The 19,421-nt window shown below is 53.6% G+C and overlaps 1 protein-coding gene across 1 annotated transcript; it reads left to right on the top strand.

Moving 5' to 3' along the window:
• Positions 1-5,046: 5,046 nt before the first annotated feature.
• LOC147122425 (uncharacterized) lies at positions 5,047-18,248 on the top strand. Its single transcript, XM_085983579.1, has 2 exons — positions 5,047-10,690; positions 17,261-18,248. The coding sequence occupies exon 1, from the start codon at positions 5,238-5,240 to the stop codon at positions 10,656-10,658; it is 5,421 nt and encodes a 1,806-aa protein (XP_085839705.1). The 5' UTR covers positions 5,047-5,237; the 3' UTR covers positions 10,659-10,690; positions 17,261-18,248.
• The last annotated feature ends 1,173 nt before the right edge of the window (positions 18,249-19,421 follow it).

Raw genomic sequence — 19,421 nt, forward strand, 5'->3', positions numbered from 1 at the left:
TCTCGCCCTCCAGGATCTATGGTGGAGGGAGCGTAGGCAGAGAGAAATATGGGAACATATGTGCAAGAGATGAGGTGGGCCATCAGGGCTCTCACCATCCAAGGGTATTCCGAGAGCACTTCTCCTACCTTCAATTAAGCAAGGAGCAGTGAATTAGACGGCTCCGCTTCACCAAGGAGGTGGTCACTGAACTCTGCCACCTCCTGCAAACAGACAGCCTCACACCAGGGTGACTTAAAGCCCAGATCCCCTTTGCTCACCACATTCCCATCATTCCATTCCTCTCGCAAGCCATATCACACCGCACAAAGCTGAAATGACAGACACCACAAAAGAATGGTAACCGAATTAATACATTTATCAAAATTCAGTGAACACATTTTTACACCAAAAATATTAATTATTCACCCTTGTGCAATCCCTTAGTGCCTCTCGTTACTGTGCCTTTGCCTACTCTAGTGCTCCTACGAAGTGTTGGCCCAGTGGCTGCAGCAGGGCTGGTGGAAATCTGCTGAGTGTCTATGTGGGAGACTTCAGATGGCCTTGCAGGACGGCCTCGACCAGCTCTGGGCCTGGAAGGCCCGACTGTAGACTGCACCACCTCAGCATGGGCGGCAGGAGTCTGGGCTGGCTGGATGACAGGCAGCTGCAAGGGCAATGGCGGAGTGGCAGTGGTGGGAGCAGGAATGCTGTCATCCTGAGAGAGGACAGCAGGTTCCTGTTCCACTGACCCAATGCCACTCCCCCGGGGCAGCACCTCAGCATCACTACCAATCTGTTGGAGCACAGATTGCTGGCCTGCTGCAACACTGTGAAAGCCCCGGTCAACGGTGGTAGACCCAGCCACGATGGCAGCAGTCAGAGCTTGCGTGGCATCAAGCTGAGACTGCATGAGAGCAGTCTGAGAAAGTATAAAGGCACAAGAGTTGGGTTAAGAGGGCGGCAGGAAGGGAGAAAGGCATGCATACAGCATAATTAGCTGGAAAGTGCGAAAGGCTTGTGGGGTGAGGGGGAAGTGGGATGCGAGAAGAAGGCATAGGGATGAACATACTGTTGTCCCCAAGGGGGTCAACGTCGCCGGTGGCCATGGCGCCCACCACCTGGCGACCAATAATCTGCGGCACTCGATTCTCCAGCGCAGACAGCGGTTGGGTGTTGCCTTGTCCCCGCCTGTGCTCTCCTGCTCCCTCCTGTTGTGAGCCACCTTGGCCTGCAAGAGAAAGTGTGTGAGTGAGTGTGGAGTAATGTGTTTGGGTGATGTGCCTGCCATAGTTGAATATCTGCCATTGTGTGCAAGGTATGAGATGTGGGTGTGAGTGTTGCTCAGTAGAGATTGTTGGTAGGTGAGTGCTGGGGGTGTGGTGCTTTGGCCAGTGTGTGCAGATTGTGGTACAGATGGTGGTATGTAGCATTTGTTGAAGCATTCACTCACACTGACCACCCGAGTGAGGTTGTTAAATTTCTTCCTGCACTGTGAGTGGGTCCTGGGGACCACAGTGCTGCCCGAGACCTGCTGTGCTACCTCCCTCCACATGGTGCAGGAGACTTGCGGTGAGAGCCTCCTGCCACTTGCCGGGTAGAGCTCCGCCCTCTGTCTCTCCACAGCAAAAACCAAATGCTTCCGATGCTTCATCGGAGAATCTGCGGGCTCTCTCCCTATGGCGTGGATCTGCCATGAGTACAGCTGCTTCAGTCCTCCGGCTCCGGCACCGGCTTGCGCTCGCGCTCATGCTTGCGCTCGTGTTTGTTGAGGCAGCTGCACAGCCAGAAATGCTGAGAATGAGGTGCTGATGCATCAATGAACCGCCCCTTTAAGTAGTAAAAAACCTGTGGCAATCGTGATTTACAATTACACTGCATCTGATATTGGTCCATCCTTTGAGTGTAACGCCAATGAGCTTGGGTTTTAAGACTTGAATTAGGACTCCAATTATTTTTTTGAGCAGTGAGGATGAATTTTGCATGCAGTCTAAAGCATTTGCGCCTGGCGCTAATTCGCCAACGTTTCTACTGACACCACCCATCCGGGGTTATAATGAATTTCTAGCCCAGAGTCTATTTACTCAGCAATCAGCAAACACAGGCCTAGGAATTGGGCAGTGTCCATTTGTAGGCACCTTACCCGCAGAGTCCTAACAGCCCGCATTCAAATGGCAGGGTCTGAGAAGCCCAGGATTCTGGGCCTCGAACCTCATTTTCATGCAGATGGAGCTGCGGTAGGAGCCCGGCAGGTGGAAGCTCCAATTTCCAGGTAAGTGTTTGGGTTGCATAGCGTGAGCCTGGAGGAGGAACGGGTGGGCCTTGGACTCTGTGATCGGATGGCTGTCGGGGGTTGGGTAAGAAGATTGGGGGGGGCCTGCAGTATTGTTTGGGGGTCAGTAGTGATATCGGGGGTGGCTAAGAGGTCGCGACCAGGGTCAGAGGAAGATTGGGGGAGGGGGGGCCTGGGGGTCAGAGTTGGGAGTGAGGTTGGAGATCTCGAGACCGGGAGCCCCAATGATAATGGTAAGTAGTTACCCATTTTAAAATTTCGTGCTGTTTAGCATTGGTTTTCCCGGGGATATACATCGCTGGCGCTGGTGCTGGCTCCTCAGACACAACCCAAATTTGCAAGAGTGAGCAGAAGCAAGTGTTAGGTCCCTTATTTGCATGTGTTAATGGCCTTATGCCAGCTTCAGACGTGGGTAAACGACACCTCTTGTTTGGTCCTTACCAAAATGGTGTCCATGGGTGGAAGCGAGGCGGCTGCCATTTTTTTGCCGAAACCAGCCTTAACTGCGGGTGCTAAGCAATGGAATTTCTCCCCACCCCTCCCCCCATTTATTTACTCAGCAAATAGCAAACAGTCTACTCAACAATCAACAAACAGAGTCTATTTACTCAGCAAACGGAAGACAGAGTCTATTTACTCAGCATACAGCAAACAGAGTCTATTTACTCAGCAATCAGCAAACAGGGTCTATTTACTCAACAATCAGCAAACAGGGTCTATTTACTCAACAATCAGCAAACAGAATTTATGAACTGCAGCATACAGAGCTCATGACCGAAACTACAGCAAAGTCTCCTGATAAAAGCAGGATTATTTCTCCAGCAAATGGCAGTGAGTGGAGGATAGTTACACAATACAAATGATGTGTGTAAAATCAATCCCAGTCACTGACAGTAGCGCGGTCTCCAGGCATGATTGACGGGGGAATTACCCAATTGTCTCCATTCTGGCCCGGAATAGTGGTGTCGCTGTTTGCAGCCGTTGTGAAAGGCGAGTTATATAAATGCGAGTTATTTCTTTTCTGATAATGCAATGACAAAAATAAAGAGACAATGTACGGCTTTAAAATGGGGGGATGGATTGCATCCGAGTGCGCTGGTCCAACTATCACCCACCCTCCCACCTGAAAACTATACTAGCCCTGACTCTCTGTGAGCCACGCCACTAGTGGAGATCCCGTGGCATTGCTCCTGATGAGGCAGGGGACACTCTTGGACAGTTAATCAACAAAATGTGACAGCAAATGTGTGACGGGAATTAACTGTGACACTAACAGGAAGTATATCTACAAACATTTAGGACGTAAATGTCACCGAGACCGCCTCCTTCATTCTCCATCACACTGCCCGTCTCCGCCCCTGCCTCAGCTCATCTGCTGAAACCCTCATCCCTGCCTTTGTTACTGCTAGACCTGATTAGTCAAACGCTCTCCTGACCCGCCTCCCACTTTCCACCCTCCATAAACTTGAGCTCATCCAAGACTCTGCTGCCCCCGTGTCCTAACTCACACCCAGTCCCGTTCACCCATCGCCCCCTGTGCTCACTGCCCCGTGTCCTAACTCACACCAAGTCGCGTTCACCCCTCACCCCCTGTGCTCACTGCCCCGTGTCCTAACTCACACCCAGTCCCGTTCACCCATCACCCCCTGTGCTCACTGCCCCGTGTCCTAACTCACACCCAGTCCCGTTCACCCATCACCCCCTGTGCTCACTGCCCCGTGTCCTAACTCACACCCAGTCCCATTCACCCATCACCCCCTGTGCTCACTGCCCCGTGTCCTAACTCACACCAAGTCCCGTTCACCCATCACCCCCTGTGCTCACTGCCCCGTGTCCTAACTCGCACCAAGTCCCGTTCACCCATCACCCCCTGTGCTCACTGTCCCGTGTCCTAACTCGCACCAAGTCCCGTTCACCCATCACCCCTGTGCTCACTGCCCCGTGTCCTAACTCGCACCAAGTCCCATTCACCCATCACCCCTGTGCTCACTGCCCCGTGTCCTAACTCACACCCAGTCCCGTTCACCCATCACCCCCTGTGCTCATTGCCCCGTGTCCTAACTCACACCAAGTCCCGTTCACCCATCACCCCCTGTGCTCACTGCCCTGTGTCGTAACTCACACCGAGTCCTGTTCACCCATCACCTCTGTGCTCACTGCCCCCGTGTCCTAACTCACACCCAGTCCCATTCACCCATCACCCCCTGTGCTCATTGCCCCGTGTCCTAACTCACCCAGTCCCACTCACCCATCACCCCCTGTAATCGCTGACCTGCCTTGTCTCCCGGTCCGGCAACGCTTCGAGTTTATAATTCTCATCCTTGTTTTCAACTCTCTCTATGGCCTCACCCCTCCCTTTCTTTGTAACCTCCTCCAGCCCCACAACCCTCCGAGATCTCTGTGTTCCACTAATTCTGGCCTCTTGCACATCCCTGATTATAATCGCTCGACCATTGGTGGCCATGCCTTCAGCTGCCTGGGCCCTAAGCTCTGGAATTCCCTCCCTAAACCTCTCCGCCTCTCTCTCCTCCTTTAAGATGCTCCTTAAAACCTACCTCTTTGACCAAGCTTTTGGTAACCTCTCCTAATATCTCTATATGTGGCTCGGTGTCAAATTTATTTGATAATCGCGCCTGTGAAGCTCCTTGGGATGTTGTACTACGTTAAAGGTGCTATATAAATCAAAGTTGTATTCGTTGTAAACTGTAGAAATAGTAAAATGACCGGTTTACATGATGTTCCAACATCATTCCTGTAATTTGTTTCAGGTGAGATCCCATCAGCCACACAGGACACAGGAGAGGTGTCGACAGGCACAGAACAATTGGTGGGAGCGAAGCAAGAAGAATTGATAGATCCATTATCAAAGGGATGTGTAAATCTTTGGGAACCGACGGCAATACTGGAAGTGAAAGGGTTAACAGGCCAATGCACCGATCCTGTTACAGATGTTGAAGATTCCAAGATGGGAGGAGGGACAGTGAAGATCACTGATGGTGAAGACACTACCAATTCCTCTCTGAATGAAGAACAAGAAGAGAATGAATGGCCTGAAAAGCTTCCCTCTGCTCTCAGGAATGCAAAAGAAGCAGACTCTGAGAACGGGGAAATACTTTTGGACTCTTTGGCACTGATAGAACAAGAAATGGAAGAAGGAGAAGGAAGACTCCATGAAGAAAGGGACGCTAAGATCAAAGGCGAGAACGCATTGGCTGAAGATGGAAGTAGAGCCGGAGGAGTTGAAGACACAGAGGCTTCAAGGTCAGGAGATCAAATGCTGGTTACGCAAACCCGTACGGCAGAAACTGCCACCGAACTGAGTGCCGCAAAATCCGAGGAACACGTGGAAGTAGAAGACAAAGAAAGCAATGTCGAAGTTCGGGGTGCACCAGAGACCGAAATGCAGATCGTGTCAGCGGTGAGCACGATCCTGTCTGAAGTACAACTACTGAGTTTGGAAGTGTCTGAGGCAGGTCCTGATGCAGAAGAAACGGAATATGTAGGAAATGAGGAAGATGGAAGAGTACAATCAGATGCCAGCTCAGTGCTGGGTTCCATACTCGATGTGGGAGAAAGGGCGAAGGAGGAAACTGGTCTGGAACAAGGGGGATTGGTGATAAGAAATGAACCAGACCAAGACCTCAATCAACCGATACCTCCTTCCATTGATTTACCAACCGGGGATGAGGGCAGCGAGGAAACTCTGGCGTCTATTGTGACAGCGGGACTCAACCTTGAGAAACTGGGCAATGGGACGGCAAGTAACCTCCTTAATCCGGTGCTGGGAACTGGAGAACGGGAGATGGGCACTCTCAGAACGGAATCGGAAGACACTGAATCCAAACCGGGAGCCACTCCAGATGTGGAGAATGAAACCGGCAAAGAGGCGGAGTCAGAAGCGCGGAACACGGCAGCGTTGGAACTGAGAGCTGCAGATGTTGGCGAAGTTCAGAGCGCGCGAGACGGGAAACCCGCCAAGGAGTCGGCATCAAGAAGTCAGGAGCCTGAACGTAAATCATCAGTTCAGACCGATGAAAATCCCGAAGGAGCTTCCAAGATCAGAATGTTGTTGGAAGACCCTCCCAGGGCCCACGTTGAGCCAGCAGAGAATGGCCCAATGGGAAAAGGATCGGAGATTCCTGATGATGAAGAAGAACTAGGAATGGGTTCCTTACCAATTGGAAGTTGCCAGGAAGCCAGCGAAAGTAATCCTGAGGTGACCCCAAGTGACCTGAAACAGATCCCTTATAAAGTTCAGGACAGAGTAAGCAATGTAGACTCAGTAAAACTGATGGAAGACAAAGAGGCTGGGGTAGAGTTTGAAGTAAAAGTAGAGGCAGTGGCTAAGGAAAATTCCAAATCTGCAGGTATGGAGATGGGAGGCAGCGAAGGAAACATTCAAGCAATGGAGCTGGGATCTCAGATTGTGGAGTCCAGTGAAGGGCTCACAGTTCCAGTTCTCAATGTGGTATCTAAAGCGCAATTGGGCCAGATTGCCGTAAGTCCAGGTGCTGCTCCTGAAGCTGGTCCAGAAACACAAATAGAAGAGGCAGAGGTGGAGGGTGAAACTGAGGCGGATTTAGCTGCTCCTGCGACCGTGTCTGAGAATCCTACAGTGAGGATAACTCAAGCAGGTTCAGAAGGAAAGGCCGGGGAGGTGGATTTGAGGTGTCTGGCGGTGGAGGCTGAGGGATGTGAAGAAACCGATGATAAAATGGAGGGAGATTCACAAGTACGAGTAGAGGAAACGGCGGCGGCTTTTGTGACACGCATTGAAGTCCACGCGCTAATTGATGGAGGGAAGAGCCCATCAGGATCTGGGGACCTGGAAGAGCAAGGACTGGAGATGAAGGAGGATTCCGAAGCTTTAACAGAAGACGCTGAAAGTCGCACATTCCCAGGGAACAAGCAAAAAGGCGAGGGAGGTGCAAAATTGCAAGATGAAGAGGCAGATTCAGGAGATAAGACTGAAGCCCGCCCACTGATGCACACGAGAGGCTCGCAGGGGCTCTGTGAGGGAGAGCAGGCGGACACAGAAACTCGGGTAACAGAAGTCGGGACAAGGCAAGAAAGTGAAAAGGGGAAATCAGAGATACATTTGGGACGTCTGACACCCGAGGCTGGGGCATTGCGGACAGCTGCTGGAGTTGAACCCGAGGCGGAGCGAGGATTCAGTGACGCAGAGCCCGACGTTTGCTCAGAGGACTGTGTGGCTCAGAGGCACAGGGTGGAAGAGCCTAAAGCAGAGGAGGCCGTGCATCATCCTCCAACACAGGACAGCAAGACTGATGAGGGAACAGCTGAACGAGCGGCAGAAACTAAAGTAGAGAGAATTGGGGAAAGGTTAGTAACGCAAAGGGTGGTGGTAGTGGTGCACACACAGGACAGGGAATCAGTAGAAACACAGGACAGGGAATCAGTAGAAACACAGGACAGGGAATCAGCAGAAACACAGGACAGAGAATCAGTAGAAACACAGGACAGAGAATCAGTAGAAACACAGGACAGGGAATCAGTAGAAACACAGGACAGAGAATCAGCAGAAACACAGGACAGAGAATCAGCAGAAACACAGGACAGAGAATCAGCAGAAACACAGGACAGAGAATCAGCAGAAACACAGGACAAGGAATCAGTAGAAACACAGGACAGAGAATCAGCAGAAACACAGGACAGAGAATCAGCAGAAACACAGGACAGGGAATCAGTAGAAACACAGGACCGGGAATCAGCAGAAACACAGGACCGGGAATCAGCAGAAACACAGGACAGGGAATCAGCAGAAACACAGGACAGAGAATCAGTAGAAACACAGGACAGAGAATCAGTAGAAACACAGGACAGGGAATCAGTAGAAACACAGGACAGGGAATCAGCAGAAACACAGGACAGGGAATCAGTAGAAGCACAGGACAGGGAGGGAGAGGCAAAAACACAGGACAGGGAGGGAGAGGCAGAAACACAGGACAGAGAAATATTGATAGAAACACAGAACAGGGAGCCTGAGTCAAAAACATGGGACACGGAGGCAGTGGTAGAAACACAGGACAGGGAGGGAGAGGCAAAAACACAGGAGAGAGAGGCAGTGGTAGAAACACAGGACAGGGAGCCTGGGTCAGAAACACAGGACAGGGAGCTTGGGTCAGAAACACAGGACAGGGAGCCTGGGTCAGAAACACAGGACAAGGAATCAGCAGAAACACAGGACAGAGAGGGAGAGGCAGAAACACAGGTCATGGAAATAGTGGTAGAAACACAGGACAGGGAGCCTCAATCAGAAACACAGGACAAGGAGCCTGGATCAGGGACACAGGTCAGGGAGGCTGGGTTAGAAACACAGGACAAGGAGGCAGTGGTAGAAACACAGGTCATGGAAATAGTGGTAGAAACACAGGACAGGGAGCCTCAATCAGAAACACAGGATGAGGAGCCTGGGTCAGGAACACAGGTCAGGGAGGCTGGGTTAGAAACACAGGACAAGGAGGCAGTGGTAGAAACACAGGTCATGGCAATAGTGGTAGAAACACAGGACAGGGAGCCTCAATCAGAAACACAGGACAAGGAGCCTGGGTCAGGAACACAGGTCAGGGAGGCTGGGTTAGAAACACAGGACAAGGAGGCAGTGGTAGAAACACAGGTCATGGAAATAGTGGTAGAAACACAGGACAGGGAACCCCAATCAGAAACACAGGACAAGGAGCCTGGGTCAGAAACACAGGACAGGGAAGCAGTGGAAGAAACACAGGACACGGGGCCTGGGTCAGAAACACAGGTCATGGAAATAGTGGTAGAAACACAGGACATGGAACCTGGGTCAGAAACACAGGACAGGGAAATATTGGTAGAAACACAGGACAGGGAACCTAGGTCAGAAACACAGGACAGGGAGGGAGATGCAGAAACACAGGTCATGGAAATAGTGGTAGAAACACAGGACAGGGAGGGAGAAGCAGAAACACAGGTCATTGATATAGTGGTAGAAACACAGGACAGGGAGGGAGAGGCAGAAACACAGGTCATTGATATCGTGGTAGAAACACAGGACAGGGAGGGAGAGGCAGAAACACAGGTCATTGATATAGTGGTAGAAACACAGGACAGGGAGGGAGAGGCAGAAACACAGGGCAAGGAGGGAGGGGCAGAAACACAGGTCATTGATATAGTGGTAGAAACACCGGACAGGGAGGGAGAGGCAGAAACACAGGACAAGGAGGGAGGGGCAGAAACACAGGTCATGGAAATAGTGGTAAAAACACAGGACAGGGAGGGAGAAGCAGAAACACAGGTCATTGATATCGTGGTAGAAACACAGGACAAGGAGGGAGAGGCAGAAACACAGGTCATGGAAATAGTGGTAGAAACACAGGACAGGGAGCCTGGGTTAGAAACACAGGACAGGGAACCTGAGTCAGAAACACAGGCCCTGGGAATAGTGGTAGAAACACAGGACAGGGAACCTCAATCAGAAACACAGGACAGGGAACCTGGGTCAGAAACACAGGACAGGGAGGGAGGGGCAGAAATACAGGTCATGGAAATAGTGGTAGAAACACAGGACAGGGAACCTCAATCAGAAACACAGGACAGGGAGCCTGGGTCAGAAACACAGGCCATGGAAATAGTGGTAGAAACACAGGACAGGGAACCAAAATCAGAAACACAGGACAGGGAGGGAGAGGCAGAAACACAGGTCAGGGAAAAGGTGGTAGAAACACAGGACAAGGAGCCTCAATCAGAAACACAGGACAAGGAGCCTTGGTCAGAAACACAGGACAAGGAAATAGTGGTAGAAACACAGGACAGGGAACCTCAATCAGAAACACAGGACAGGGAGCCTGGGTCAGAAACACAGGACAGGGAAATATTGGTAGAAACACAGGACAGGGAGGCAGTGGGGGGTGGCCAGAATAGCCAGGCAGGGCAGGACACTAAGAGCCAGGAAATAGTGCAAGAACTTCAGGATCCAGAGACTGCGATAGGCCGGGAAGTGGGAACGATGGGAGGAGAGGCAGCCCTAGGAGATTCCGTCAGCGAGACCGAGACCAGCTGCCACATTGCAGCCCAGCAGTCCGCAGGGTGCTGGAAGGGCCCGGGTACAGACCCAGTCACCCCCGAGACCCCGATCCACCCAAACGCACAGGGGGCAGCGGGGAGGAACCCGGGGTCACCATCGAACCGCGAGGGCGGCCCGAGAGCGACTTCCAGCGCAGCAGCGACAGAGCTTCAACCGGAGGCCGACGGGAACTCAGATGCCCACCCTGCGATTTGTTTGACTCCTGCAGCCCAGGGCGGAGAAGGTGCTATCGGTTCATCGGCACAGCCAGGGGTGGAGGCTGAACAGACCCCGGCGATACTGGGGACCCGGCTGAACCTCATCCTTACCTGACCACCGGGGAGGCGTCCCCCGTGGCATTGATGGTATGTACTGGCAACTTAGCACTTCATATAAAACCAGCGCCCTCAACTTTCCTCTCTCCGCTGCCATTCATTCTGGGCCCCATCTCACCCGCTCAGGTGGATGTAATAGATCCCGCGGCCACTATTTCGTGGAAGAGCAGGGGAGTTCTCCCCGGTGTCCTGGGCCAATATTCATCCCTCGATCAACATCCCTAAAATAAAACAGATGATCTGGTCATTATCACATTGCTATTTGTGCTAAATGCTGTAGAGCATTTTAGAAGGTCCTGAGGTGGTGAAAGGGGCTGTAGACACACAACCTTCTGTCCTTTATCCCTATCTCTCTTTCTCTCGTTCTCGCTTTCTCTCTTTCTCTCTCTCTCGCTTTCTCTCTTTCTCTCTCTCTCGCTTTCTCTCTCTCTCTCGCTTTCTCTCTTTCTCTCTCTCTCTCTCGCTTTCTCTCTTTCTCTCTCTGAACTACCCTCTGAGGTGGCCTAGCCAGCCATTCAGTTGTCAAGACGACGGCTCACCACCACCTTCTCAGGGCAACTAGGGATGGGCAATAAATGCCGGCCTTGCCAGCGACTCCCACATCCCAAGAACGAATGAAAAGAAATAAGCTTTCTTATATAATATATCAGATATATCTAAGAGGCACCCACCTAGTCACCTCCTCTACAGAAAGAGGTTACACGGAGGTGCTCCTGCTCCACAGTTCACCAGGAACCCCGTGTCCACATAGATTCTGGGCCTGAGTTAAGGAATGAAGAAATAGGAGCAGGAGTAGGCCATACGGCCCCTCGAGCCTGTTCCCCCATTCAATGTCTGATCTTTTATCTCAATTCCACTTTCCCACCCTATCCCCATATCCCTCGACACTGTCAGCTGTGGCTCAGTGGGTAGCACACTCTACTCTGAGTCAGAAGGTTGTGGGTTCAAGTCCCACTCCAGGGACTTGAGCACATAAAACTAGGCTGACACTCCAATGCAGCCCTGAGGGAGGTGCCGTCTTTCGGATAAGACGCTAAACCTATGTCCCATCTGCCCTGTTAGTGCCCAATAATCTATCGATCTCAGCCTTGAATATACTCAATGACTGAGCCTCCACAGCCCTCTGGGGCAGAGAATTCCAAAGATTCACAACCCTCTGAGTGAAGAAATTTCTCCTCATCTCAGTCCTAAATGGCCAACCCCTTATCCTGAGACTGTGATCCCTAGTTCTAGATAATCCAGCCAGGGGAAACATCGTCGCTGCATCTACCCTGTCAATCCCCCTCAGAATCTTGTACGTTTCAATGAGATCACCTCTCATTCTTCGAAACTCCGGAGAGTATAGGCTCAATCTCTCACCATAGGACAGCCCTCTCATCCCAGGAGTTCCTTGCATTTGAGACGAGGGGTCAGACTCCTGGCTCACCTTCAGACCATGTGTCTCCCTCGTGTCTCCGTGACCACACACACATACAGCAGTGTTGCGCTCTCGGTACAACTGTTGTTTCCGATGTTGTACATTTAGCAACGAAAAAATTAGCAAAGTAAGCGGAATTCACGAAGCCCAATTAAAGAGCTGGTGGTACCCGATGGAGACTGGGAGCTGAGACTAAATCCAGGGATGTACTGGGGGGACCTGTCACAGTGTGAAATCAGCCAGCCCCATTGATGCAAATTACATTGGGAATTCAAACTGATTCAGCGCAAGAACAGGAGCTTAACTGTTCAGTCCTGAGCCGAGCTTTAGACCCGAACTTGATGCAAGTAATAATGTAGAGTCAACAATGACCAAAGGCAACTCTCAAATGGATGTTACAATGAGCAACTGTGCATTGGTGCTCAGGAAATGTGTCCTAGTAAGATTGTGTTCCCAATACATCACTCGATATGCTATTGAAATGTAGAGACTTAGAGAAAGAAAGACTTACATTTCTATAGCGCCTTTCATGTCCTCAGGATGTCCCAAAGCGTTTTCAGCCAATGAAGTGCAGTCACTATTGTAATGAAGGAAATGCAGCCCCGCGTTTTTGCGCACAGCAAGCTCCCACAAACAGCAGTGTGATATTGACCAGATAATGTTTTTTTTTAGTGATGTTGGTTGATGGATAAATATTGGCCCAGGACACCAGGGAGAACTCCGCTGCTGTTCGAAATAGTGGTCATGGTATCTTTTACATCCACCTGAGAGAGCAGACGGGGCCTCGGTTTTACGTCTCACCTGAAAAACGGCACTTCCGACAGTGCAGCGCTCCCTCAGTACTGCCCCTCCGACAGTGCAGCGGTTCCTCAGTACAGCCCCTCCGACAGTGCAGCGGTTCCTCAGTACTGCTCCTCCGACAGTGCAGCGCTCCCTCAGTACTGCTCCTACGACAGTGCAGCGGTTCCTCAGTACTGCTCCTCCGACAGTGCAGCACTCCCTCAGTACTGCTCCTCCGACAGTGCAGCGCTCCCTCAGTACTGCCCCTCCGACAGTGCAGCACTCCCTCAGTACTGCCCCTCCGACAGTGCAGCACTCCCTCAGTACTGCCCCTCCGACAGTGCAGCACTCCCTCAGTACTGCCCCTCCGACAGTGCGGCGCTCCCTCAGTACTGCCCCTCCGACAGTGCAGCACTCCCTCAGTACTGCCCCTCCGACAGTGCAGCACTCCCTCAGTACTGCCCCTCCGACAGTGCCGCGCTCCCCCAGTACTGCCCCTGTGAAAGTGCCGCGCTCCCTCAGTACTGCCCCTCCAACAGTGCAGCGCTCCCTCAGTACTGCCCCTCCGACAGTGCGGCGCTCCCTCAGTACTGCCCCTCCGACAGTGCGGCACTCCCCCAGTACTGCCCCTCCGACAGTGCGGCGCCCCCTCAGTACTGCCCCTCCGACAGTGCAGCGCTCCCTCAGTACTGCCCCTCCGACAGTGCGGCACTCCCTCAGTACTGCCCCTGTGACAATGCAGCGCCCCCTCAGTACTGACCCTCCGACAGTGCAGCACTCCCTCAGTACTGCCCCTGTGAAAGCGCGGCGCTCCCTCAGTACTGCCCCTCCGACAGTGCAGCGCTCCCTCAGTACATCCCTCTGACCGTGCAGCACTCCCTCAGTACTGCCCCTGTGACAGTGCGGCACTCCCTCAGTACTGCCCCTCCGACAGTGCAGCGCTCCCTCAGTACATCCCTCTGACAGTGCGGCACTCCCTCAGTACTGCCCCTGTGACAGTGCGGGGCTCCCTCAGTACTGCCCCCCGACAGTGCGGCACTCCCTCAGCACTGCCCCTCCGACAGTGCAGCGCTCCCTCAGTACTGCCCCTGACAGTGCCGCGCTCCCTCAGTACTGCCCCTGTGACAGTGCCGCGCTCCCCCAGTACTGCCCCTGTGAAAGTGCCGCGCTCCCTCAGTACTGACCCGCCGACAGTGCGGGGCTCCCTCAGTACTGCCCCTCGGACAGTGCGGGGCTCCCTCAGTACTGCCCCTGTGACAGTGCCACGCTCCCTCAGTACTGCCCCTCGGACAGTGCGGGGCTCCCTCAGTACTGCCCCTCCGACAGTGCAGCGCTCCCCCAGTACTGCCCCTGACAGTGCAGCGCTCCCTCAGTCCTGCCCCTCCGACAGTGCAGCGCTCCCTCAGTACTGTCCATCCGACAGTGCAGCGCTCCCTCAGTACTGCCCCTGACAGTGCAGCGCTCCCTCAGTACTGCCCCTCCGACAGTGCAGCGCTCCCTCAGTACTGCCCCTCTCACAGTGCAGCGTTCCCTCAGTACTGTCCCTTCGACAGTGCAGCGCTCCCTCAGTACTGTCCATCCGACAGTGCAGTGCTCCCTCAATACTGCCCCTCCGACAGTGCAGCGCTCCCCCAGTACTGCCCCTGACAGTGCAGCGCTCCCTCAGCACTGCCCCTGACAGTGCCGCGCTCCCCCAGTACTGCCCCTGTGACAGTGCAGCGCTCCCTCAGTACTGACCCGCCGACAGTGCGGGGCTCCCTCAGTACTGCCCCTCGGACAGTGCGGGGCTCCCTCAGTACTGCCCCTCTGACAGTGCGGCACTCCCTCAGTACTGCCCCTCGGACAGTGCGGCGCTCCCCCAGTACTGCCCCTGACAGTGCGGGGCTCCCTCAGTACTGCCCCTCTGACAGTGCGGGTCTCCCTCAGTACTGCCCCTGTGACTTAGCCGCGCTCCCTCAGTACTGCCCCTCGGACAGTGCAGGGCTCCCTCAGTACTGCCCCTCCGACAGTGCAGCGCTCCCTCAGTACTGCCCCTCCGACAGTGCAGCGCTCCCTCAGTACTGTCCATCCGACAGTGCAGCGCTCCCTCAGTACTGCCCCTGACAGTGCAGCGCTCCCTCAGTACTGCCCCTCCGACAGTGCAGCGCTCCCTCAGTACTGTCCATCCGACAGTGCAGCGCTCCCTCAGTACTGTCCATCCGACAGTGCAGCGCTCCCTCAGTACTGTCCATCCGACAGTGCGGGGCTCCCTCAGTACTGCCCCTCTGACAGTGCGGCACTCCCTCAGTACGGCTCCTGTGACAGTGCGGCACTCCCTCAGTACTGACCCTCGGACAGTGCGGCACTCCCTCAGTACTGCCCCTCGGACAGTGCGGCACTCCCTCAATACTGCCCCTCGGACAGTGCGGCACTCCCCCAGTACTGCCCCTGTGACAGTGCGGGGCCCCCCTAGTATTGCCCCTCTGACAGTGCGGCGCTCCCTCAGTACTGCCCCTGTGACAGTGCAGCGCTCCCTCAGTACTGCCCCTCGGACAGTGCGGCACTCCCTCAGTACTGCCCCTCTGACAGTGCAGCGCTCCCTCAGTACTGCCCCTCCGACAGTGCGGCACTCCCTCAGTACTGCTCCTCCGACAGTGCGGCGCTCCCTCAGTACTGCTCCTCCGACAGTGCAGCGCTCCCTCAGTACTGCCCCTCCGACAGTGCGGCGCTCCCTCAGTACTGCCCCTCCGACAGTGCGGCACTCCCTCAGTACTGCCCCTCCGACAGTGCGGCACTCCCTCAGTACTGCGCTCCCTCAGTACTGCGCTCCCTCAGCACTGTTCCTCCGACAGTGCGGCGCTCCCTCAGTACTGCCCCTCTGACAGTGCGGCGCTCCCCCAGTACTGCCCTGGAGTGTGAGCCTGGATTAGGGGCCCCCCCAGCACTGCCCTGGAGTGTGAGCCTGGATTAGGGGCTCCAGTTTCTGGAGTGTGAGCCTGGATTAGGGGCTCCAGTTTCTGGACTGTGAGCCTGGATTAGGGGCTCCAGTTTCTGGAGTGTGAGCCTGGATTAGGGGCTCCAGTTTCTGGAGTGTGAGCCTGGATTAGGGGCTCCAGTTTCTGGAGTGTGAACCTCGATTAGGGGCTCCAGTTTCTGGAGTGTGAACCTGGATTAGGGGCCCCCCCAGCACTGCCCTGGAGTGTGAGCCTGGATTAGGGGCTCCAGTCTCTGGAGTGTGAGCCTGGATTAGGGGCTCCAGTCTCTGGATTGTGATTTGAACCCACGATCCTCTGCCTCCAAGATGAGAAAGACATTGAGACACACTGACACTCTGGTCATGTGATGTGTGGCGCAGGCTGGGCTCACTTGGGGTGTAGGTGTGACCAGTGTCTTGTGAGAACATGGTGCTGGTGCGACAATGCCAAATCTTTTCAGAGAATCAGACAGCACAGTGGGAGGACATTCGGCCCATCGTGCCTGTGCCGGCTCTTTGACAGAGCTCTCCAATTAGTCTCACTCCCTGCTCTTTCCCCACAGCCCTGCAAATCTTTCCCTTTCAAGTATTTCTCCAATTCCCTTTTGAAAGTTCCTATTGAATCTGCTTCCACCGCCCTTTCAGGCAGCGCATTCCAGATCACAACAACTCGCTGTAAAAACATTCTCCTCATCTCCCCTCTGGTTCTTTTGCCAATGACTTTAAATCTGTGTCCTCTGGTTAGTGACTATCAAAGCCCCTCATGATTTTGAACACCTCTATTAAATTTCCTTTAACCTTCTCTGCTTCAAGGAGAACAGCCCCAGCTTCTCCAGTCCCCAGTTCTAGTCACCACACTTTAGGAAGGATGTGAAGGCCCTTGAGAGGGTGCAGAGGAGATTTACCAGAATGGTTCCGGGGATGGGGGATCTTAGCTACAAGGACAGGTTGGAGAAGCTGGATTTATTTTCATTAGAGCAAAGGAGGTTGAGGGGTGATTTGATAGAGGTGTACAAGATTATGATGGGTTTGGATAGGCTAGACGGGGAAAGGCTGTTCCCACTAGTTGATGGTACAAGGACTAGGGGACACAGATTTAAGGTTTTGGGCAAGAGATACAGGGGGGACGTGAGGAAAAACTTTTTTATGCAGCGAGTGGTGAGGACCTGGAACTCACTGCCGACAGAAGTGGTGGAAGCGGAGACACTCAATGTTTTCAAGGGGAGACTGGATAGGCACTTGAGGGAAATAAACTTGCAGGGCTACGGGGATAGAGTGGGGGAATGGGACTGACTGGATTGCTCTACAGAGAGCCGGCACGGACTCGCTGGGACAAATGGCCTCCTTCGGTGCCGTTATGACTCTATGGCTCTCCACGTAACTGAAGACCACCTCCATTTTTGCATCTCATTTCCCGTCAGCTTTCCAATTTTTGCCGTTTCTCTTCCAGGTGGCTTTCCAGCGCTGTGGCGGAGAGAGGGAGAGACTCGGGACACCAGACTGTCTGACGGATCATCTAACCCAGAGCAGCAGGAACACGCACAAGGACATCGCAGCTCAGTGTTCTGATCGCTTTAGGTTCTCCTGGCTCTGGAGCGAAACCGAGCCTGCTTAGAGAGGAGCTCGTTCTCCCTCTTCGTGCTTCCGACGTTGGAATTGTGACCACCGAGAGAACCTATCAGGAATTCCGTCTCGCTGTCAGCAGGCTAGCCTCGCTGCGTGGGAGTGTGTGTGAAATCGGAGCATAGCCTCGTAATGTTTGTGTTCTGTTATGTTCTGTAGCATGTAAATAAAAACTATTTATGTGGTTAATTTATCAGTAAATATTTGCTGCGTGAGTGACGTTAACTCTAAGACATTCAGCCAGGAAAATAACCCCTCAATATTGTAAATGAGTTCTGTAGTGTATGTACCCGTCTACCTTTAAGAGAACTATTGTATGTAACCGTTCACCTTTAAGAGAACTATTTTAGGTGTGGCACTACTTTGTTTGGCTTCTGTATACGGTAATACCGACGGTGACCACACCAGTATATAAGTGTTGTGCCAGGAGTTATTGGGCAGATTCGCCCTGACCTTCGAATAGTAAAGTCCTGTTTTAAGTTACTCTTGGAGTTTGTGTATTAATTAACTAAACAACCCACAGACTTTACAGTGGCGACGAGTCCGATCGTACCCTGCGGCAACAATAATTCCGAAGCAGTTAACGAGCGTCGAGAAGAGGCACCCGCCCTCGTCATTCTGCTGGGAGAAAACTCGAGTCTGCAGAGCTGGAAAGGAGGAAGAATTCAGAGACAAAGACTTCCATCAGCAACAGGCACTGACTGTCCCTTCTGCCACGGTGAGGAGTGAGCCGATCAGCACGAGAAGCAAGGCGGCCACGGTGACTGTGAGTAAGGGAAAAGTAAAAAGAATAACCGGAGGATAAGGGCGGTGCACTCGACCACGGTCGAGGGGGAAAGGAGCCGGACAGAAGTCGGGCCCAGAGGCGCTGAGACTGGGGCAGCGTGGAGCAAGGAAGCCGCGGTACAGACAGGCTGGGGACGCAACGGCGTCGTGAGACAGCTAGACCGCGACCGGCGAAAAAGGCCGGGCAGCGACCGAAGCCACGAAGCGCTGCGACCGGGAGCGTAGGCGCGGGAAGATATAAAAACTCAGCCGCAGCCGGGGAGGGAAGCACCGGACTGCGAGACGGCTGGGAGAGGCGTTTGGGAGCCGAGCGAGCGGGAGAGGCAGAGCCGACCAAGGGAGACTGCGCGAGAGCCAGTCCAGCGGCTGAAACTGTTCTCCGTCAACGGGGTGTACCCAGTGCCGGTAGAGCCGAGCGAGCGGGAGAGGCAGAGCCGACCAAGGGAGACTGCGCGAGAGCCAGTCCAGCGGCTGAAACTGTTCTCCGCCAACGGGGTGTACCCAGCGCCGGTAGAGCCGAGAGAGCGGGAGAGAGACCGAGCCCGAGCAAGGGGAACTGAGCGAGAGCCAGCCCAGCGGCTGAACCTGTTCGCCGTCAATGGGGTGTACCCAGCGCCGGTTGCCTTGCCGAGAAAAGGGAAAGCACTGAAGCCGACGCGCAGGCTGTGAATCTGAAAGCCAGCGGCCGTCGCCTGTGGGGGAAAGTGTACCCCTCCCACTAGGGAAGAAACGCGGGAAGCCGCCATTAGGCGGGGAAGAAGACAGAAGCGGGAAACCGCCATTGAAGTGGGCGGGGAGAGAAGATAAGCGCGGGAAACCGCCATTTTCGCGGGAAAACCGCCATCTTAGAAAAAAAAAATAAGTTAAAGAAATAATTCAGGGTGTTATCAGAAAGAGAGGAAGATGCCTAAGCGTGGTAACATCAACGATTTTAATGCCGAGGTAGAAGACTGGGCCACGTACGTGGAACGCATCGAGATCTATTGTGAGGCCAATAAAATAGAAGAAGATGACAAAGCTATGACCTTGCTAAACTCGATGGGCGCGAAGACATACGGGCTCTTGAAGCATCTACGATCACCAGCTAAACCGGCGGATCAGACTTTCGATGAGATAGTGGCTGTTCTGAAGGATCACTTGAACCCCACACCGTTGATGTTGGCGGAACGATTCAAATTCTATGCGAGAACGCAACGGAAAGA

Source organism: Somniosus microcephalus, chromosome 3, assembly GCF_052327205.1.
Source record: "Somniosus microcephalus isolate GS21.2 chromosome 3, FLI_Smic_1.0, whole genome shotgun sequence".
NCBI classification, from domain to species: domain Eukaryota; kingdom Metazoa; phylum Chordata; class Chondrichthyes; order Squaliformes; family Somniosidae; genus Somniosus; species Somniosus microcephalus.

Coding starts and splice junctions, on each gene's coding strand:
- LOC147122425 (XM_085983579.1), top strand. CDS start 5,238: ATGGGAGGAGGGACAGTGAAGATCACTGATGGTGAAGACACTACCAAT.